The following is a 21,032-nucleotide window of genomic DNA, read 5'->3' as shown; positions in this document are numbered from 1 at the left end:
ACGTAACTTAGTTGCAAAGTTACTTGTCAGATATCAAGAGCTCGCAGACGGTATACTAATGATTATTTAGTTGATGTAGTTGCATTGTTACTTAATGTTCAACAGAATGTTCAAAGGGGACCATCAAAATAAAGTTTTACCTATTATTGTTTTTAATATCCTTTAGTTTAAAGCCAATAATTGACTGAGGTAAAAGGGTCTTACCTCAAAAAACGCACCATTCCCGCCAGTGCCGGTGCACGCGCCGCTTCAGTGAAGCGCGAAAACAAAGAAGAGAAAAGCCCACACACAAACAGGAAGCTCGCTTATACTCCCGCCAATGGGAGGCAGTCAACTTTTTGAGTTTGTAACACGTGGGTCAGTCAAAATAATTTTTAGTGCAAGTGAAATTTTTCGAATTTTGTAACTTCATGAGATTTATCTTAGAGATATTCAGTATTTAAACCCGTAAATCTTGCGAAAGCGATACACCAACATTTTAAATAAATTGTATCAACAAAAACAGTTTATTCATAATGTTCTGTACAAAGGTATGGACACACAGGAGAAAGACACTGAAAAGTCACAATATTAAAGACATTAAACACCACTTGACCGATACATGAAGCTCAAAGTAAAAAGAGTACACAAGAGCTTAAGTTATCAATACACCTAGCCATGTAATTGAACGGATGCTTAAATGGAAAAAGAATTTGTCGGACAAGTTAAAAAATAATCTAAAGAGCATCAACATTGTACCACTGCACTCTGGCCACAATTTACTACACGCCTGTATACACTTTTCAGAGATTAAGTAATACTTTAAGTATACTTAAACTGCAAGGAAATCCACGAGACACTGGTGGGTGAGATGGGTCATTTGTCTCACATTCTGATATTGACCAATGATCAAATGACATTTTTCTTAGAAAAATACTCTATTAACATAGTAGAAAATGCCTGGTGGGGAAAGTGTCAATTGTTCCTTTTCCATTACTTAGGGGAGAGTTCTTCACGTGTATAGACAGTTTTTAGAAGAGTTGTCTTATGCTGAGAGTGGGGTGACGTAAAGAGCTGTTTTATCCCTGAACCTCAGTGTCTGCTGCCCCCTCTGGGTCCTCGTCATTGTAGATGTTCTCTGCCTAAAATTATAAGAAATGCACATAAATAACTGAACTACAAACACAACTAGAAAGGTCATGCAAACAATTAAACAAGAAACTATTTCCATAATATCCACATTAAGAGGAGACATATACTTTGCCAGAGAGAGAAAAAAAAATGCTGATTTATTGCAAAGGTGCTGATGCTAAACTCAATTGAAAGAAATAGGCTTAAATGCCTCACCATCTGCCAGACTTGCATGATGTTGTCCTCAGACACTGAGCAAATCACCCACGGTTCATTTGGATTCCAAGAGAAGTCAGAGATCTTGGCTGTATGGCCTCCATGGATAAACTGAATAAAAATAGGAATCAATAATATGTGAATAACATGACCTCAGAGCAGTATAATGATAACTAATTAAAATATATATAAACATTTAAAATAAAAACTTAACCGCATTACTACTCACCAGCAGCTCCGGAGGTCCATCCTCTGCATCTTCTGGCGACTGTTCCTCTCCGATTTTACTGTATAAACCCCCCAAGGAATTCTTATTAGCAGTGTGAAAAGATCCATACGATAAAGTAGTCCACATTTAGAGGTAGTCGTGAGTAAACGGAAAAGGGAGACAACCTACCTGAGATCCCAAACATTGAGTCTCCTGTCTGTTCCACTGGAGGCCAGGATGGTCTCATTATGAGGTGACCACTGAACCTGTGGACACATTTCAAGAAATCATGTTATCATACTCAGTTTTTACCTTTAACAATTCTATCTGCAATGAAGATAAAAAGGGAGATGATACCTGGAAGATTTCATCTTTGTGCGACTCAAATGAGTGAAGTTTCAGCTTAAGGTTTCGCAGATCCCACAATGCAACAGTCTGTGAGAGACAAATAAAAATCAAAACTTGGAAGTCTAAATAGCGATGCACATTTAAAGAGTATTCACAAGGGCAAGAGAACCAAATGCTGAATGTAGCTCTCACTTTGTCAGCAGAACCAGTGGCCAGAATGAATTCACTGTATGGGTTGAAGGACAAACAGTTGACCTCTGCAGTGTGGGCATCTACCGCATGACTGGGTTTGGACGTGTTATTGGACCGTGTGTCCCAACTAAAGGAAGAAGAAATAGGTTAATATACTCCTCACATTAAATAACCAACAGACTGAACAGTCAAATATCCTTTTAAAATTACATTTTGTGCTAAAAAACAAACAGGAAGGTAAAAAGTACTTGCATCATAAGTTTCTGGTCATCTGCAACAGACCCAAAGAGAGACTCGTGCAGCAGGTGCCAGGACACGTCCTCGACTACAGCAGTGTGACCAGTGAAAATGGTCTTGGCGTCCACTATTTTCCCCTCCTTTGGCACTGTGCTGATGTCCCACAGACAGATGGTCTGCAGAGAAACAGAAGAACTCATAGGAGCATGCACAAAAAGCAAGATCCTCTACATCAGGTTACCAACCTCTCTTGTCAGTCAACCCTTATGACCCAAAACATTTATTTAGAGATTGTTTTTTTTTTTTTTTTTCAATTTAATATGGCATCAGCAGCATCACAAGGTCGTGGATTCTTCTGACTCGAATTACAAATGTCAAACATCAATTTTCTAAATGTTAATTGATAACGTAATATTGATGGAATGCAAAAGGCGCCTGGACAGTCTGTGGCGAGCAGCTGTGCACATAACAGAGACGCATGATGGTTGAGCGAGAAATCTGACCGGCACCCTCTGCATCAAAATCTAGCGTAACGTTGGCTTCTATGAAGTTGAAGGGAAAAAGGACCTGGACAAGAGCCACACTTTATGCAAGTAGGGCTCCAGACTGCGACCAAATGGGCGACAAGAGGCCACACTGGTGCGACCACCACATTGTCCAATTGACAACTGCAACTTGTGTTACATATGAGAAATAAACAAAACGAAAGAGAAACGAAACCACGCTATTCGTTTGATCTGAACATTTAGTGCAGCACGAGCTAAATCACGTGACACTGTTATTACACAGCGCTGGGCGATCCAGTGAGAAAGAGTTTGAATTCACCACATATTACTGTTATAAAACACGTCAGATCAAACAGCTCTGACATAGAAAGTAGGACAACCTTAAAAGCTTCCACCCAGCTCGGAAAAAACAAACTATCACAACAAATCAATTCAATTTGTTTAATTAATAAAATAAATCGAAAGTAAGTTTATTATGGATCATTACAAATACTTTACTTTAAAAGTAACAAGTAGTCACACAGTGAGAAAAAAGATGCATCCACCAAAAATCGTTTTATCATCACAGCCCTTTGAATCGTAATCAAATCGTGAGGTGTCTAGACATTCCCACCCCTAGTGAGTACAAATGTCTTACGTGGTCATCAGATGCACTTAGCAGACAGCCACTCAGGTTGGGATTCCAGGAGAGACCATAACCTTCTTTCTGATGGCCCCTCAGACGTAGGTCAGGAGTGCACTCTCCAGAGGGGTCTTCAGGGGCACAGGAGGAGAAAACAAATTTAGAAAGGAGAAAAAAATAAATCTGGCCACAAAATGACGAAATCCTCAGATGACGGGAAAAAAAAAAACAAAAAAACATAAATCTCTCGTCTCAGGGGGATATGAGGGTGGAAAGCATGGTAATTTGAAAATACTACAGGTTTTCCCTAAAAAAAAAATTTATGAAAAAAAGGCATGAAATTAAGAATTTATTCTTATCTTAGTTTAGGTATCTTTTGTGCTTTGCTATACTTACGCTGTTAAACAGTTAGCATTTTGCATGGCATCTTTTAAGGATTGCCTCTCAATACATTCAGATGGACGTCTTTGGCAATTGTGTTTTTCTAAGTTAAACTTTGAACAAAATGTTTCTAGCTCATACCAGGTTTGGAGGGGTGTTTGGTGTAGTCAAAGACCAGCACATCACTAGTGGGAGTCTTGGTGGCAATGATGCAGGGGTTCTGTGGCATGTAGCGAGCCCTGTTAACCTCTCCCTCGTGATTAATCTTGATTTCAATCTCTATCTTGCCACTCACCGAGCCAAAACCACCAAATTCTATAAAAAACAGAGAACAAAAATGTGATAACTTGTCATATGTACATATGTAACGATTATGCATTCAAATATAACAGTTTATGATCTGCATCTTCATATATGAAAAGCAACTCGCCTCCTTTTTCACTGTCATAATGTGAGGCATCAAATTGGGCATCATCATTGGGCAGCTGGACGCTGGCAATAACCAAGTGATTCTGCTCATCAGAGGTATGTGTGCCGAGGACCAGGCGGTGCACACTAAAATCCTTCCCTTCAGGTCTGTGAAACATGACAAGTATGAATGTTATTTACAATGATAAATATGTATGCATAATCTCATTTCTACCCACACCTTATTCATATCTGCTATTCTTAAAGCAAAAGAAGAGCCACCTAAACATTAAAAAGATCATTTGGAGAGACACCGAATTAAAAATACTTCAAGGAAGGGCTCCGACAACCAATCAAAATTGATAATGAAGATCATCATCGAGTTTCATTGATTAATAAGCACACAGAAAACATCTGCCAGTCATGTTGCCCAGCCATGAATAAATTACTATGGACAAATCGCATGTGGAAAACCAAAGAGGATGCAGAGTCAGCTGCTGCTGGAATTCCTTGACCCAAGTTGTCCTAAACATGAGACCCTGTCATTAAGCACTCCAAACAAAAGCAAAGTTGGTGTGAACTAGAAGTTGCGACCAACTTGAGTATAGACCTTATTCAGAGCAGCGCCATGACAGGTATGAAAGTGAGGCTGTGAGGGATAGACTTACCGTGTTTCCAATGGCATCCGCTGTAAAAAGCTGAATAAAGCGGCTAGATGACTTACAATTTTTTCCACAGCTTACATTGTCGGGGGTTTTTGTCAACTGACATTTCTTTGAAAGATATTTTTCCAGTGTCTCATGAGCAGAACAATCCAAACACACATTAAATAACAGTACAGCCCATTGAAGAGATGCAAGTCTATCCCTCACAGCCTCACTTTCATTCTCATTAAAAATCAAAGATGGCGCTGCCGTGAATAAGGTGTATTGTGACGTATTTTCCAAGTGAAACAGGATATTGAATTGAAAAATAGAGGGTGTGGCTTAGAAGAGTAGGCATTCTATCAAAACAGTCAAACTGACAACATCACTGGAGGCAAATGGGGTCAATTTTAATTTCATGCCGACTTTAATACGGCTTGCTTTGACAGATGCGCGTGCAGTTTAATTCGCTTGAGACATTTTCCACAGTGCATAATTTTGTTTTTACTGTTGTATACTTATCTGTAATGTTAGAAAGCCTTGCGAGTATTTCTATTTTGCATAAAGGCTTGCCCTAACAAAGAGGGTCTACGTTAAGCTTCAGTGAATGCGCAATTATTCTTGTTAAGTTTAAAAATTTAAGTCACACAAGTAATTGTATTTTCTGAGAGCAGTAAGTGTAAAGAGCTATTGAAATTGAGTAATACATGTAATGTTCAGATGAGTGAAGTAAATTTAGTCTGTTCTTTTGTAATTTTAAATGAGTGAATTTTATTTTAAAATTCTAGGAATCAGTATTTCAGGATTTAATTGCACATAAATGCATTCCCTTTCTTTGTATTTATTTCACATTGTTTGCAGGACAACATTGGACAGAATGTAAAAAAAAAAAAATGTGTGAATAATGATTACTATTTTTTCTCTCCATCCGATTAATCAAGAAATAATCGACAGATTAATCACTTATCAAAATGTTTCCTAGTTTCAGCTCTTTTTTAAAGCTGATGACAGTAGTTGTGAATGTGTTAACTTACCTGGTGACATCTGGCAACCATTGAGCAGTAAGACTGGGCCACTCCAGAGCATGAGTCATAACCAGATCGTAAAGAAACGGAGTGTTTTTCTTCCATATTTTATATTCTTCATTTATCACCCTCTCCTCCACCGCGTCATCAAATGCAGCTGTAACAAAAAGGGGCGGGAAAACAAGACGAGATCTGTCAAAACGCCTTCAATGCGACGTGATGAATATGTAAGTTCATCTATATTGACTTACATCTATGCAAGTCATTTATATTACACATCTGCTGTGAAGATGCAATTAATATTGCCTAATTTCATAGACAAACTCTATCTATGGAAAACAACTTAAAATAATAGCATAGTCCAACGTTTTGAAACAGACAGAAGAGCAAAAAGAAAGAAAGAATGAAAGAAAGAAAAACCTCAACAACATTGAAAACTTCAAGAAAAAAAACGACGCATAACATTGATGTAAGTTTCCTTACATAACGTTACTTCAACTTGAAAACTAAACAAACTAACGTTAGCCGAAGCTAATTCGGCGCTATTTCACATAAATTATTAAACTCTTTAACGTTAATTACTTCCCAACATGTTGTTCCTATCACAAAATAAATGATTTATATAACAGTTCATGTATCTCATAAGCTCAAGTCTAGAGTGAAAACTGCATTGATGTAGCAAAGACTGTGTCGTTATGGCGGGATTCGGCCTGCCCTGAAAACACACCAACAAACACCTCAGCTGCCGCTACCGGCTTCATTTAACCGGTCGCCGCTAAAAGAGCGTCCACCCGGATACACGAAACCATACTAACCTTCTTTATCAGCCATAACGACTCAACAGACAGCTATCACTCGTAAACTGAACCGATAACAAGATACCGGCGTAGTTTCCTCAGGAGTGCAGGATGCTCTTTGTCTCGCGCCCCGGCGTGCACGTTCGCGCCAACTCGGACAGACACAGCAGAGCGCGCGCCACCAATGAGCGGAGAGAAGAAGAGAAGAGCGGCTTCTTCTGCAGAGGCGGCTGATCGCACACTACAAACATTATACTGCCCTCTGTTGATACCACGCGACGAAATAAATATGAGACTACAAATGAGCAAAATTGATAATAAAAAAATACAATAGTGTTTACTATGATTCATTTTTTTACAGTATGCACATTTAACAGTATTGATACTCAAATTAGAATAATAATCGAGAATGATACAATAATGGATCCATCATGCCTTGTTACCACTGTGAATGCAGTCTTGGTACACTTTAGGCCCCTTAGTGCCAATTGGGCATCGTTTAAATGCCACAGCCTACCTAAGCATTGTTTCTGGCCATGTCCATCCCTTTATGGCCACCATGTACCCATCCTCTGATGACTACTTCCAGCAGGATAATGCACCATGTCACAAAGCTCAAATCAATTCAAATTGGTTTCTTGAACATGACAAGGAGTTCACTGTACTAAAATGGCCCCCACAGTCACCAGATCTCAACCCAATAGAGCATCTTTGGGATGTGGTGGAACGGGATCTCCGTGCCCTGGATGTTCATCCCACAAATCTCCGTCAACTGCAAGATGCTTTCCTATCAATATGGGCCAACATTTCTAAAGAATGCTTTCAGCACCTTGTTGAATCAACGCCACATACTGTAATTGCATGTATAATTATTCTCTCCATGTTAATGTTGAAAACGAATTACTCAATATGTGAGTGAGACAGTCATAGTGAAGTCCTTGACATCATTAATTTAGCAGGATTTATGGAAGTATTTAATAAAGTCCTAATCAAAATGCAAGTTTGCAAAGACATTCATGTTTATTCATTTGGCAGATGTTTTTCTCCAAAGCGACATAAAAATGAGGAGAGAGAAAGCATACAAATTAAGAGACAAATTCTTGAAACAGAGTACATATAAAACACCTTTTATTCATAAAATGATTCAACGCAGTCCCATACAACATATACACGTGTCTTTTCAAACAAAACAAAAATCAATTGCACGAAACTAATGTGTGACTGTGCAGTACCTGAATGGTATTAATATAAAATCTATGTTTAAGTGTTTGTTATTAAAGGCTGTCTATATGTAGCTCCCTGCACTCTTTTCCTAGTGCTCAGAAGCTTTTCCCTGGATTGGGCAGTGTATATGACTTTCTCTCTCTAAACACAAATGTAACGAACATAGAGCCTAAATAAATATGCACTAAAAAGCTGGTCATAGAGAGTCGACAGAGTAAAACCTAAAAAAAATCTTCAGGATCTTCAAGATTATTAGTCTTCTTCCCCCTCTGACTCGGACTCTGCAGGAGAGAATTAAGAAATTATTTAATGGATCAATGATCTCTGACATATGAAATGTAAATCAAATAATTCCTCACCTTCTTCTGCATTCTGAAGCCACTCCACAAATTTCTTCATTTGCTCCAGAAATATGCTTTTTCCTTTGGCAGCATGGGCTTCTTTGTACCATTTCAAAATGGCCTCCTCACTAAGGACATCAGCTATGGATTGAGAAATAGATGCCATATCTTATATTACATGCCAATAATATGTAACTGAATCACTGATCAGGTAGGACATGGGTACCTTTATAGAAGAGCACCACTATTTTGGAGAAGGATTTCATGAAGTGGATGTTGTCATAGCAGTACTCCTGAATCTTGAGCAATAAGACCAGCTCTGATTGGCCCTGATTACTGAACACAGCCAGGAGAGGTGCATAATGCTGTAAGAAAAACAGTAATAGATATGGTTATTTTATATTATCCCATATCTCTCAATACATCGATCTCTCTATATACATACATTATATGATATTAATATATACATATATATGTGTGTGTATGGAATGTTTATCAAAAACATTCAACTTAATTTCTTTTTGACTGAAGAAAGAATGACATGGACATCTTGGATGACATGGGGGTGAGTAAATTATCAGCAAAAGTTCTCTCAAAAGTGAACTACTCCTTTAAGATGTATGCTATAACCCACTCCAACAGACTCCTCCAGTGTAGACAGCTTCATTAATTAAAACTGAAGCTATTAAGTGCAGATATAGTGCAAGAATTAATTCAAAAACTAAAAAGATGGAGTATAGCTACAAAACTCACTCGCATTTAAATAATAATTATAAATACGTGTATAGATATGAGCATTACAAATAACAGTGTGGCATTAGAAAGTCAGTGTTGATACTGTGCCTTCAGGTGTTTGAGGGCCTGCTCAGTGACCAGCTCTTCTTTCTTGTTCCATTCAACATCATTCATGAGGCAAGTCCACAGTAAGCCAATCACAGCCTGCTCCTGAAGATCATTCTTTTTCATTTCCTCTTTCACATACACCACGATCTATACACAATTCACAACAGAACAAATACATTTTAACATTTAAACATTTATTTAGTGTTTGATGTTGCTGTTGGGTATGAAAAAGGTCTGCAAAGCCCCTCCCCTCTTGCTAACGATACTTTTGGGATATGCACCCCAAAGGAATACTGACAGACTGGCAATAGAGGTGCTGCAACAACGTAAAATGTGAAAAACAAAATCAAGACTTTGTAAAAGAGCATAATATGGCCTTTTATGTTTGTTTGTTTTTTTGTAAATTTCTAGATCCCGAAGCCAATTCAGTTGAGAAGCCCTGATCTATATCGTTTAATGTGTGTGAATGGGAGAAGCAGGATGCACCTCTCTGATGGGACACTGTTGAGACAGGCGCTCCTGCAGCTCTTTCTGAAGTTCCTTGCGTGTGCCCAGAGACTGTTGGACGCGCAGGAATTCGGACAGCTCTTTCAATCCTGCATCAGTGAAGTACTTTGAGAAGTGCTCCACATTCTGCTTATTGGCAGGGAAGAGTTCCTGAAGTCAGAGCAGATTACACAATTAGATTCATTACAGGAGGAACCTTTAACTTACTGAGACTCAAGGTGAAGCGTGTCATTCCAATGTTAAATCTCATTTCCCAGCTTGATTTCAATGGAAGTGAATGAGAAAACGTGTTTGAAAACCATTGTTGTTTTTAATATTCTGTTTGGTGGCACATAAATTATACCCTCACCGTTAAGCAAACACTGTGGTAAACAAAATCCTGAGTTTAAACCCACCAATAATAATAATAATAAACTTTTTTTTAACTACCGTTTAAAAGTTTGGGGCGAGTGAGATCTTTTGTTAGAAAATATTTTCATTTTAAATAAACGCAAAAATAATAAAAAGTATGTTCATAAAATTACAGGAGTTTTTTTTTAAACCGTAATAACTTTTCAGAATATTACAGTTTACTGTAATTTGGATTAAATCAACACAGCCTTGGGGAGCATTCAAAAAAAATATTACCATCCGCAAAATTTTAAAGCTAGTGTGTGTGTGCCAAAACCATTACTGTACTGTGCACATCAAGGTCATGAGTGAGTTTAGAGGCATTACGGCACGTCTACCAGGTGATGAGTGTTTCCATGGAAACAATTTATCTGCGTTATGGTTCATTATCTCCTCATAATTTTCAGAGTTTAATGAATTCACAATCAAAACTGATGAGAGAAACAGATGAACAGCAACCTTCATACCAGGAGTTTCTTATCCAGATTGGCTTTTCTGAGGGCAGATGTCACAGCATTAGCATCCTTCTCTGCTATCCAAGCTTTAAACATCTTCACTGCAAAAGAGGCTGATATTCCTACAAACCAGAGAGTAAGGGAAAAGCAGACTCCATAATAAGTTTTTTTAAATAATCACATGAAGAATTTATGCAAAGCAATTCTGAATTCTCTTAAAGGTACACTATGCAGGAATTCTGTTTGTCAAACAGTGACCCCTAGAGTCGGTGTGGAGTACTTGTATTTAATATGGTGGGGTGGTGATGGAACAGTGGATAAGACACATGCCTTTGGGTCCACCTCGAATCCACTGTGACACTTAACCCCTAGTTGCTCCAGAGGTTGACATAGCAATTGTAAGTCACTTTGGATAAAAGCGTCAGCTAAAGGAAGAAGACATAAAAGCACAAACCTTCTTTGACAAGGTTATCGCTGAAGAGGCTGGTGAGGATAGGTGGGGGCAGTGTGCCGTTGGCCAACAGAACCCCTGTAAGCATGGCTAGTTTGGTCTGCTCGGACTCAGTGAAGGCCTTCAAGAAGAGAAGAAGCTATGCAGGGATAAGAAATACGAAAATCAAAACATACCGTTTAAGCCTTTGTGGTCCACAGCAATACCATGAATATGAAGTCTACATTGGTATCATGATGGTTTGTCCTGCAGTGGTGCATTTTTCCGTTTGCAAAACAACATCCTCGACAGTAAGACACATCACTGATAATAGTTACCTTTTTGATTTCCTCTTCAAAAGTCTTCTCCAGATATTTGTACCTTCTGATAAGTTTATTAAACACCTGTATATAGACATAATTATCCATCAGTAATAGCAGTTTTTGAAGCATTTGTTTAATACATTTGTATAATAAATAATAATAATAGTCATTAATAAATAACTACTATAAAAATGTTTTATGCATGCATAACTGTGAAAATTTATATTTTATCAAAAACTATTATTATCATTATTCCTCGTGTTATGACCCCTTCGTGGACAAAAACGCTGGAGATAATAACACACTTTTTAAGCTCGCAGTGGCTGATGATGGAGAGACATTGTAATCCAAGGGATTATTATGAAACGACAGTATAAATGGTTTACTGGTTCAACCAAGAGGGATTTAGGAACTAATGCAATTTCGAAACCGGATTCCCCGCCTCCCTGCCACCTTGGTATCGGCTGCTCATTTTTCATATACAAAAAGCATCTCATTGAACACAGTAAAGAGGGTTGTTCACCTGAGCATAGCTGCAAATAGCAGTGTGGTTTTCCTCAGCCTTGAACACACAGTGCTCCGTCACCTTGGTCTTGTCCACATCGTCAATGCGCGTTCCCCCGGGAGCTGAGAAAGGGAAAGTGAGGTTACAGGTTAATGCTGTAAATTCTTCGAGAACACAGCGTTCACACATTAACCCTTACTGAGAAAATGTCACTGGTAACTGCACACTTAAAATTGAGAAGAATTGCTAGAATGCATGACTCATCCTGTCAGAAACAATGCTCAGGTGGGCTGAAGCATTTAAACAATGCCATATTGGCACTAAGGGACCTAAAGTGTGCCAAGAAAACATCCCCCACACCATTACACCACCACCACCAGCCTGCACAGTGGTAACAAAGCATGATGGAGCCATGTTCTCATTCGGTTTACGCCAAATTCTGACTCTACCATCTGAATGTCTCAACAGAAATCGAGACTCAAACCAGGCAACATATTTCCAGTCTTCAACGGTCCAATTTTGGTGAGCTCTTGCAAATTGTAGCCTCTTTTTCCTATTTGTAGTGGAGATGAGGGGTACCCGGTGGAGTCTTCTGCGTTTGTAGCCCATCCACCTCAAGGTTGTGCATGTTGCGTCTTCACAAATGCTTTGCTGCATACCTCGGTTGTAACGAGTTGCTCTTCTATCAGCTTGAATCAGTCGGCCCATTCACCTCTGACCTCTAGCATCAACAAAGGCATTTCGCCCACAGGACTGCCGCATACTGGATGTTTTTCCCTTTTCACACCATTCTTTGTAAACCCTAGAAATGGTTGTGCATGAAAATCCTCAGACTGGCCCATCTGGCACCGACAGCCATGCCAGTCTCAAAATTGTTTAAGTCACCTTTCTTTTCCACACATACCTTTTATGATGACATAATCCTTTAGGTGAGTGTATTTTACTTGACAGTATGTTGGGAATTAATTTCAATCATCAGGAATTGACTGGATTGTCAAAATGTCTTTAGGACCGAGGTTTAAGAGAAAAAAAAAAAAAAAAAGACTTAATGGCATTAACCATATAGGAAAATCAGTTTCAGAGGCAGATCATTTTGCAGAAATATTATGAAGAACAAGCATGTACAAATGATCTGTTGTTGAGAACACCAGCATTAAGAAAGTAAAAAGTATTTTCATGTCACTTGTTTCACAGAGTTCAGGGGAAATCCGCCTTTGTTAAGGACTTATAAGGGCAAAGGTGACGTGTAACAGGAAGTCTAGTGATACGTAACAGAGGATTTGGACTTAATCTCTATTTTAACAGAGTTAAAGGCAACCTTCTGCTCATCAGGGCTCTATACCGTCGATGGAGTAATTGGACTTCTGACTGGATGCTTGACCAGGGTGCTCTCCGTCCTCTCTCGTGTGCCCTCACTTCTCTGTATGCTATTATATAAAGCCAGAGTAAACCTTTTAGCTGTAATTAGATGTCTCCAGGAAGGGACCGTCTTTGTCAACCTATGTCAATACCTGAAACTGAGCTAATTCTATATGGACTGAACAGAATGTACATAGTGTTTAAGAGGAAGAATGTAAACTCACTGAATTGAAGCAGTTCTCGCACAGAGGATTCCCCTGTACATACTGTATAGCAGGGTTATTATAGCCAAAAGATCCAAATGAAAACATTTGTTGCTATATTAAAAAAACAACAACATTTAACTGAAATAAAATAAGTTTTCTTAGAAGAAAAATGTTAGCGTTTAAAATAACAGGGGCACTTTAAAGTTAAATTGCTATTATCTAATTACGTGCTGTGTGAACTGCCAGCATATGTGCTTCACAACCCCTTTAAATACATGCAATTATAACACACTCAACCTTGAAAAAAATATTATAATATTCCTTCATGCCGTTCTCTAAACTGGCTTCTCATTCTGCACATATCTGCAACTAAATTCAACACTCTGCTTCTGTCCCACAGAGAAGCCGCCCACCCACTCACTCACTCACTCTCAGCCTGCTTATGTGCAAAAGATCTGAAGATTTCCACCCGGCTGTGACAGCTCCAAGGAGACAACTAAGAAAGGGTAAAAATCCTGTTGTGTATTCCCTGCTGTCCTCATCTTTAACCATCAATGGGATTTGTACATTGATGGGCTGCATGTATAAACGCATTGATCCAAAGATGTGCTGCAAGTGTTGGACTGCTGTCCCAGGAGAGTGAGCTAATGACCTCTTATGCTGCTAAAGATGGTAGTGTCTTTGTACGAGCTAACAGCACAAAGGATGGCTCAATCAGACCTAGTCTCTATAAGTGTACACCAAGCAAATTTCTGTCCTTTACGATTGCTGCTTGTCAGATTGTACAATATGACAAATCACATCTTGGGTAAAAGGCAAGGCATCAATGGTCTTTTAAGTCAAACTGCTTTTAATATGCGACACAAAAGTTGTCAGCGAGCGATTTATGTCACGTTATTGGTACCGTTTTGCCTTATGACAAAATCCCGAAAAAGTTCAATGCAAATTTACAAGCAAAATTGCATACACACAAAAAAAAAGAAACTGTGTATGGAATGACAACAACAGGCTAACATGTTCTCAGGATCTGAATGCCGAGTATGAATGCGGAGCTTTCAAATCAGAGACTTGGTGTATGGGGGTAGGATTGTTCCATTATTCAAAATAAATAGCTCATGATCCACAAATAAATGTAAAGAGATTCACAAAAATATATCAAATTCACAAATAAATAGATTAAGATCCACAGAAAAAAAAGATATCATCCACGATATAAAGATCATTACTTGGATGTGGGGAAAAGTTGCGAAACTCCAACTTTTTCTGAAGTAGTAGGACAAGTAGGGTTGTCTAGGACAGTTAATTTTTGGGGGGGGGGTTCATCCACATTTTAATGCACTTTTTGTTGAGTTACAACTACTTTCAGCAGTTAGTTACAGGCCTAACATAGGCAATTCAAGAATTGGGGCTTCAAAAATTGCTAAATACATTTTTATTTAATTTTTTTTAATAATTTGTTTAGTAGACTTATAGATGTTGTATTGTGCTTTGTTTGTATATCTGCTGGAATATTTAAAAAAAAATGTTCAGTGTTAAATAAATATTTTAAAATGAGATTTTTGTAAATTTTGTCTGAAAAGCAAGACAAAAATAGTAAAAAAAAAAAAAAAACCACACATTTTTACTATTTAATTAATCAAATGGTGAAGAAATTGTCAAAAATGGAAAAAACGTGAAACACCATGTTCGGTATTCGGCCAAGCGTTTCATTATTATTCGGCTTCGGCCGAGAATTTTCATTTCGGTGCATCCCTAATAATTGAAGTGATAGTTTTTTCTTCCCTATTGTAACGTATAGCTGAGTGAAACTGCTTGAATTTGATTGGATCGTTAGATGGTTGTCGTTTGCCATTACTGTGATGTCATGCGAGTGACAAGCTTTTGGACCTGCTCACCAAGCATGCTCCCAGCGATGAGGATGTCAAACAGGGTGTCGGCATAGCGACGGTAGTCTAGTCTCGACCCATTGACATCCAGAAACTTGGCTACAGCATCAAGATCACCACCTGCTTCGTTGAGGCCTTGAACAATTGTGTCTCGGAAAACCGTAGGCTCAAACTTCTCCTTTTCATCTGGAAGAGAGAAAACAAGAAAGCCAGGGTTACCACAGCAGAGATTCGGGATTCACAGTAGCCCCTTATAGATATACAATATAATGATTTAATTGATTTCCTTCATTTGTATTCATCTGTAAAGAGCACATGAAAACAAAGCAGGTGGTCGCACAGAAAAATACAAGCCACACTTATACCTAACTTACGTAAATGAGTTCCCTTGCCTCGCTGCTGGCTAGAAATTCTGATTATAGCACACGCTAAAGAACATGTTGAGTGTCTTCCTGTGAGATCTCACATTTGAAGAGCCAGTCACACCTACAGCGCAAACCAGTGAAGCATAACACTAATGCCCTGTTGAAAACGCCCCCATATTTGTCAGTCAAAAGCTATTAAGTAACGTTCCTAAACTGTCCACAATTTCTAACGGTGTTCACTTTTCACTCAAATACACCTACATGGAAGATTCCATTTAGGATTGTATAGCAGACACTGTACAATTTCTTTCTATGTTAAATCATTAAGTGTGAATTAAATTTTATTTATTTTTATTTTTTCAACCTGATTGGTCATCTTTAACTATGTATTGTCTAATTTAAAGACAAAACTTACTGAACATTCAAAACAATACTGTGTGCTGGGATAAATGCACTTGTATGCGTGTAGCTTACATATGATGGTGTTTTGACCAGCTGAGAACACAGGTTTCAAAAATTTGAGTCAAAACAGCGGCAGGAATCCCTCGGTCTCACACAAATGAAGATATGCTGTGAGAAGCAGATCTGATGCATGTAACAAACTGTGATAGCAACATCAAGACTATGAAAAACAGGTACGACCAGCTTTTCAGGGGTCTCAGTCCACTTGTTTGCTGCACACCCAGGGTTCGGATAGCAGCGTTCACACTTATTCAAATGTACGGAACTAACAAATCAATGGTTTTCGTTTTAATCGAACCAAACATGGCAAGTGTGAACACACACTTAGAGGACTCAAGTGTGAAAATACCCTAAAATAGCCAGATGACACGGTCTGCACTGTTCTCAATACTATTGTATGAGACATGAACGCAAACAAGCTATTAATGGAACATGAATAGGGACCCTGCATTGCTGAGTGAGCATCAGCAACGTGTGTGTGTGTGTGTGTGTGTGTGTGTGTGTGTGTGTGTGTGTGTGTACAATTATTAAAAACAACCATTGTACACTTGCCCCACAGACTTTCACTGTTAAGCGCATAACTGTGAACATGTTTTTCTCTGTTATTATAAATTAAAATGATCTTCTGTGGTAATCAACATCACGCCACATGTATTTGACCTGGAATTTTAAAGAGGTAGAATGTGAAATATTGGGATAAAAAGTGACTCACCCCTTTTCCGGGTCTTAAACCGCTGGCCTGTAAGCACTGGCTTCTGTTGCTTACCGGTATTCATAAAAGTCCTTCACAAACAGGAAGACAAAATACATTTCAATCAGCAACAAAAACTTAGATGACCCATTTTGTGTGCTATGAAAGAGCCATTATTGAAAAAGCCAGATAAACAAAACAATAAAACGACTCCCGACACATTTTCCTACACTACACCCTCCCATTATCACACCTTGTTTATATAGTGCACTGTCCAAGGTGGAAAATAGCTCGCGATCCAAAGCTCATCAGCGGAGAGGTCCACTCCAGTCCTCTCCAGGAGAAAGCGAGCGCACCAGCAAGCCTTTCACTGCCCTGTGCTAAATATAGAGGGGCTCATCCCCGACAGTGTAAACTTCAGTGAACCAAGCCTGGGACACGTGTCGTATTACAGCAAGGACATGTCTGATCACCGCTTACAGCCCTGTGTCTGTGTGTGTACACAAGCAAACTCGCAAAGTTCACACATGCAAACACAAACAAAATCATCATTTTCCATTAGCTACCTCCACAACTTATTGACACTCAGGCTATGCATATCTACAAAACAGTGTGGGGTAAATAAAGGCACTTGTTATTAGCACTGTCAACTACCAGTGCATTACCAGCAAATAAATAAATACATAATAATTCCTTGATGTTATCATCCATGAATAAGTATTTAAATAATTTGTCTAAATAAACAATATGCATGGATCAATTGTTTACAATAAGATCTATGTCCTGCATGTATTGAACATTGTTATTCCTAGGGATGCACGATATATCGGCCAGCATATCGGTATCGGCCGATATATGTTCATTTTTAATGTTAGCGTTATCGGCCTGGTAATAAAATGTGGCCGATATATTAAAAGCCGATAAATAATGTATTATTCCCTCCAGCTGAGACACTTGTTGAGCACTGTTTATGTTTTTGTATTCTTGAAATATGATTGAAATCTCTTCAAAAATGAAAAAACGGTTCGGCACAACATGTGCAGCGCAAATCTGTCATTATCGGCTATACAACACTATATTGAGAACATCATTATAATCGTGCGCTTGGGACGTGGATTTAATTGTGAGACTTTTGTTTTTGTAATCAGGCTCTCAAAATTAGGTAAAAATGTGGATTTAAATTTATCAGCCGATATATCGGTTATCGGCTTTCAAATATAAAGAATTATCGGTATCGGTCAATTTTCATATCGGTGCATCCCTATAGTTATTCCAAATTCTGCTGATATGAATATGCATGGTATGGTTGTCACCAAAGTAGGGAAGGTAACAAGGTCTGAATTGCGAGATTAACTTGTGATGGTCTTAGAAACATAAGTTACATTGGATTATAATATATTGGTTAAATAAATCCTATTGTAAACATAGTTAAGGTTTCCTTTTGATATTCAGTTAAGAAAAAAAGATCTTTAAAGTCTTTTGGAAGAAATTAAGGGTGCATTTAATTGATTACTTGTGTCAGTAAAGACAAAGTACAAATGTTACAATATTTCAAATAAATGCTATTTGAACTTTCTATTCATCAAAGAATCCTAAATTAAAATGCATCACGTTTCCACAAAAATATTTGTGTTTCTCTCTCATTATAAGAATAGCTCTTGATTTGTCCTCAAAGCTGCAGCTGCATGAACTCAGTGATTTTTCATTGAAATCTGAACAATTGTTTTTAAACAGCATTGTGCACCATGGCTCACTGCTTTTCTAACATTGAGTCCATTCACGCAGCACTGAACAATATGTACTCATGTGCAAGTCCCTAGTGATTTATAAATGATATCAACAACCACGTTGACGTTCAGCAGGGATGAGCCCACAAAGGGGATGATCAAGCCGATCGTCACCCACCCAAACTTAATCATTTACAACAGACAATGCAGTAAACTAGATCTAGTTCAGCTCAAGACATTCCTCCCTGGACCAGTTAGTACTGGTGTCAATGGAAAACTAGAAACACAGTGAGAAACTCCAGAAAGGAAAAGTCAGAGTCTGGTCTTTGAGGTTTTCTGTTATTTCACTCTCTTTCTATAAGAAGTCACATTCCTATAAAGCCAATTAAAAGGACAAATATCACATAGTACCTGGCGACCACAAAAAGATATACATGCAGACTTGTGTGCTGACATATAGCTGAATGTTTTAGTCAGTGTCGCAGGTCCCAATTTATAAGTTCTCCAGTGACAAGAATAACACAGGCTATGGCATTCCTGGAAGAGAATGCAACCTGGTTATATAAAGTCGGAATGAGGTACTAGCCTAGGACAAAGCACAGGGCCGAAGCTTTGAAAGGATATAGATATTACATATTATCAGACCATGGGCATACATATATATGGACAACTGAGATCAACAATCAAAGTAAAGCATTCCAGAAAACTAGTTACACGTAAAGGTGTAATGTAATTTAATTATAAAATAAAAATGTAACTGTAATCCATTACAATTACTGAGAAAACATGTGTAATTAAAAAACTGCTTATGAAAATGTTAGATTACAAATGGGGTTAAATCTGAATATTATCAGTAAAAAAAACAAGGATATGTTAGAGTAGTTCACGTTAAAAAAAACGACATCGTCTAGTGTCGTTTAAAGCCCTTTGAAGCTGCACTGAAACTCTCATTTGGACCTTGAACCGTTTGGTTCCCAATGAAGTCCATTAAATGGAGAAAAATCCTGGAATGTTTATCAAAAACCTTAATTTCTTTTCAACTGAAGAAAGAAAGACGTGGACATCTTGGATGACATGGGGGTGAGTAAATTATCAGCAAAAGTTTTTTTTTTTTTTTAAAGTGAACTACAAAGTGTATAGCAATGCTATTCTGATGCTTTTGATTGGTTCTCTTGTTAAATTTGCAGCGTGCCATGTCTGCCAAGGACACATGCATATTCGATAACAGTTTTATTTCCTATTTGAGCTCATGCATATGTTTTATTTTTAAGAGTAACTGTTTATTCCAAGGCATTACTAGATGCCAGTGTTTCCAGTCATGCTATGCAAAGATTGTTTTAAACACTATCATAGCTGCAATGACCTCAAAGTAAAAAGAGGTGATTAAGTCTGATTGTGTGGTGGCTGTCCTTTAAAATAAAAAAATATTATAATCTAAATTCAAGTGATGAAGGATTCTGAAAGTCTGGCAGTAATCGGTAATCAGTGTTGATTACTAGTGTAGGAAACCCTGCCTGGTTTAAATGCTTGAAAATGATTAGAAATTGACAGTAATCAGTTACATTACTTTAATAATGTAATTGAAACAGTTACATTACTTATAACCTACTAAATGTCAGGGTTAGGGTAACTTGTAATCTGTAACCTTAACTATTATATTTCCAAAGTAACCTTCCAAACACTGCAGGCTATAATAACTTTATTATAATTATTATAAAGTGGGTAACCCCTTTAAAATATCACTGTCTGAGACTGAGACAGTGGCAGAAATAAATTTTAGACATGTTTGATCATGCACTGAGAGATGGCAGAGGAGTTTTGTTGTGCGCTCGTGTCAAGCACAATATAATTAGGTCAAGCTGTCGACTTGTGATTCAATCAATGCACTTGTTTCACTGCTGGTTCAGTTCTATAGATTTAATGAAGACAAACGTCCTCGGATTATACAGGCAAGAGCTTAAAAATCATTACAATAAGTAATCCTACTTCACCAGTACTTGCATGCCCCCATCTGTTCTGTTTACAAATGTGGCATTTTTGCACACACATAGCCTACTCAACTATCCGTTTCTCAAGACCAGGTTACGTTGTAAAAACAAAAGCTCAGAAGCTTGCTGCTCAGACGAAGCTCACGAATATGAGGCACTAATCAGACTTTTTCCTCATATTTAGGCTAATTGTATCATGTTGCATTTGGACATTCCATCATGTGGTGGTTGTAAAGTGGTTGCACTTACCTGTCTGTGATTCTGCTTGGTGTGGTGATGATGTCGACTCGCGCACTGATTCACACAAGTATCTCACGCGACAGTTTTGAGCGAGCAAGTTAAGTACAGATGGACTGATCTATTCCTGACAGGGGTAGATTACACGACTGAGAGGACTAATGCAATTAATAATACAAATAGTTTTGATTAAAAAAGTAATAACATTTATTCTAATAAACATGGTAATGATATATATGTTTATATGCTAAAATATTCATTATGACTCGTTCCCACCGTGTCACTCTGATATCCATCCCCCTCCTTTAAAACTCCATAGTGGTATGATCCGATGAGGTTTTCTCTTTTTTACATTTGAGTATTATATTATAAGGTCTGTGTTCAAAAAAATAATTTTTT

The 21,032-nt window shown here is 38.0% G+C and overlaps 3 protein-coding genes across 4 annotated transcripts in view; all 3 read right to left on the bottom strand.

The window, feature by feature from the left end:
* The window catches only part of nhsl3 (NHS like 3), a 63,704-nt gene extending 63,479 nt beyond the window's left edge, over window positions 1-225 (bottom strand). Inside the window, exon 1 of the mRNA XM_089123328.1 lies at window positions 205-225. The gene's annotated coding sequence lies outside the window, so the exon portion shown is untranslated. The remainder of the gene's footprint in view (window positions 1-204) is intronic.
* A 258-nt stretch (window positions 226-483) lies between these two features.
* Window positions 484-6,872, bottom strand: rbbp4 (retinoblastoma binding protein 4). The gene is made up of 12 exons (XM_039680979.2): window positions 6,713-6,872; window positions 5,907-6,054; window positions 4,251-4,396; window positions 3,962-4,135; window positions 3,455-3,570; window positions 2,327-2,487; window positions 2,075-2,201; window positions 1,892-1,969; window positions 1,724-1,800; window positions 1,556-1,613; window positions 1,327-1,437; window positions 484-1,121 (listed from the first exon to the last, which is right to left on the bottom strand). The coding sequence occupies exons 1-12, from the start codon at window positions 6,726-6,728 to the stop codon at window positions 1,059-1,061; spliced, it is 1,275 nt and encodes a 424-aa protein (XP_039536913.1). The 5' UTR covers window positions 6,729-6,872; the 3' UTR covers window positions 484-1,058.
* Window positions 6,873-7,805: 933 nt separating this feature from the next.
* Window positions 7,806-20,727, bottom strand: bzw2 (basic leucine zipper and W2 domains 2). 2 transcript variants are annotated; one of them, XM_089123326.1, is made up of 12 exons: window positions 20,646-20,727; window positions 16,703-16,773; window positions 15,173-15,349; window positions 11,731-11,834; window positions 11,223-11,288; window positions 10,909-11,044; window positions 10,467-10,576; window positions 9,589-9,759; window positions 9,103-9,249; window positions 8,486-8,624; window positions 8,278-8,400; window positions 7,806-8,199 (listed from the first exon to the last, which is right to left on the bottom strand). In XM_089123326.1, the coding sequence occupies exons 2-12, from the start codon at window positions 16,764-16,766 to the stop codon at window positions 8,171-8,173; spliced, it is 1,266 nt and encodes a 421-aa protein (XP_088979452.1). In that variant the 5' UTR covers window positions 16,767-16,773; window positions 20,646-20,727; the 3' UTR covers window positions 7,806-8,170. The 2 variants fall into 2 exon arrangements, with proteins under 2 accessions (XP_088979452.1, XP_088979453.1); XM_089123327.1 differs by lacking the exon at window positions 20,646-20,727 and adding an exon at window positions 16,935-17,171.
* Window positions 20,728-21,032: the final 305 nt, after the last annotated feature.

Source organism: Pimephales promelas, chromosome 18 (genome assembly GCF_988280905.1).
Source record: "Pimephales promelas chromosome 18, fPimPro1.hap1.1, whole genome shotgun sequence".
NCBI classification, from domain to species: domain Eukaryota; kingdom Metazoa; phylum Chordata; class Actinopteri; order Cypriniformes; family Leuciscidae; genus Pimephales; species Pimephales promelas.
This window is presented reverse-complemented; position numbering and strand designations above follow the sequence as displayed.

Coding starts and splice junctions, on each gene's coding strand:
- rbbp4 (XM_039680979.2), bottom strand. Junction 4,136..4,250: donor TTATGACAGTGAAAAAGGAG/GCGAGTTGCTTT, acceptor TGTTTTTTATAG/AATTTGGTGGTTTTGGCTCG. Junction 2,202..2,326: donor GATGACCAGAAACTTATGAT/GCAAGTACTTTT, acceptor TTCTTCCTTTAG/TTGGGACACACGGTCCAATA.
- bzw2 (XM_089123326.1), bottom strand. CDS start 16,766: ATGAATACCGGTAAGCAACAGAAGCCAGTGCTTACAGGCCAGCGGTTT. Junction 10,577..10,908: donor CGATAACCTTGTCAAAGAAG/GTTTGTGCTTTT, acceptor TCTGGTTTGTAG/GAATATCAGCCTCTTTTGCA. Junction 9,250..9,588: donor AACAGTGTCCCATCAGAGAG/GTGCATCCTGCT, acceptor AATTGTGTATAG/ATCGTGGTGTATGTGAAAGA.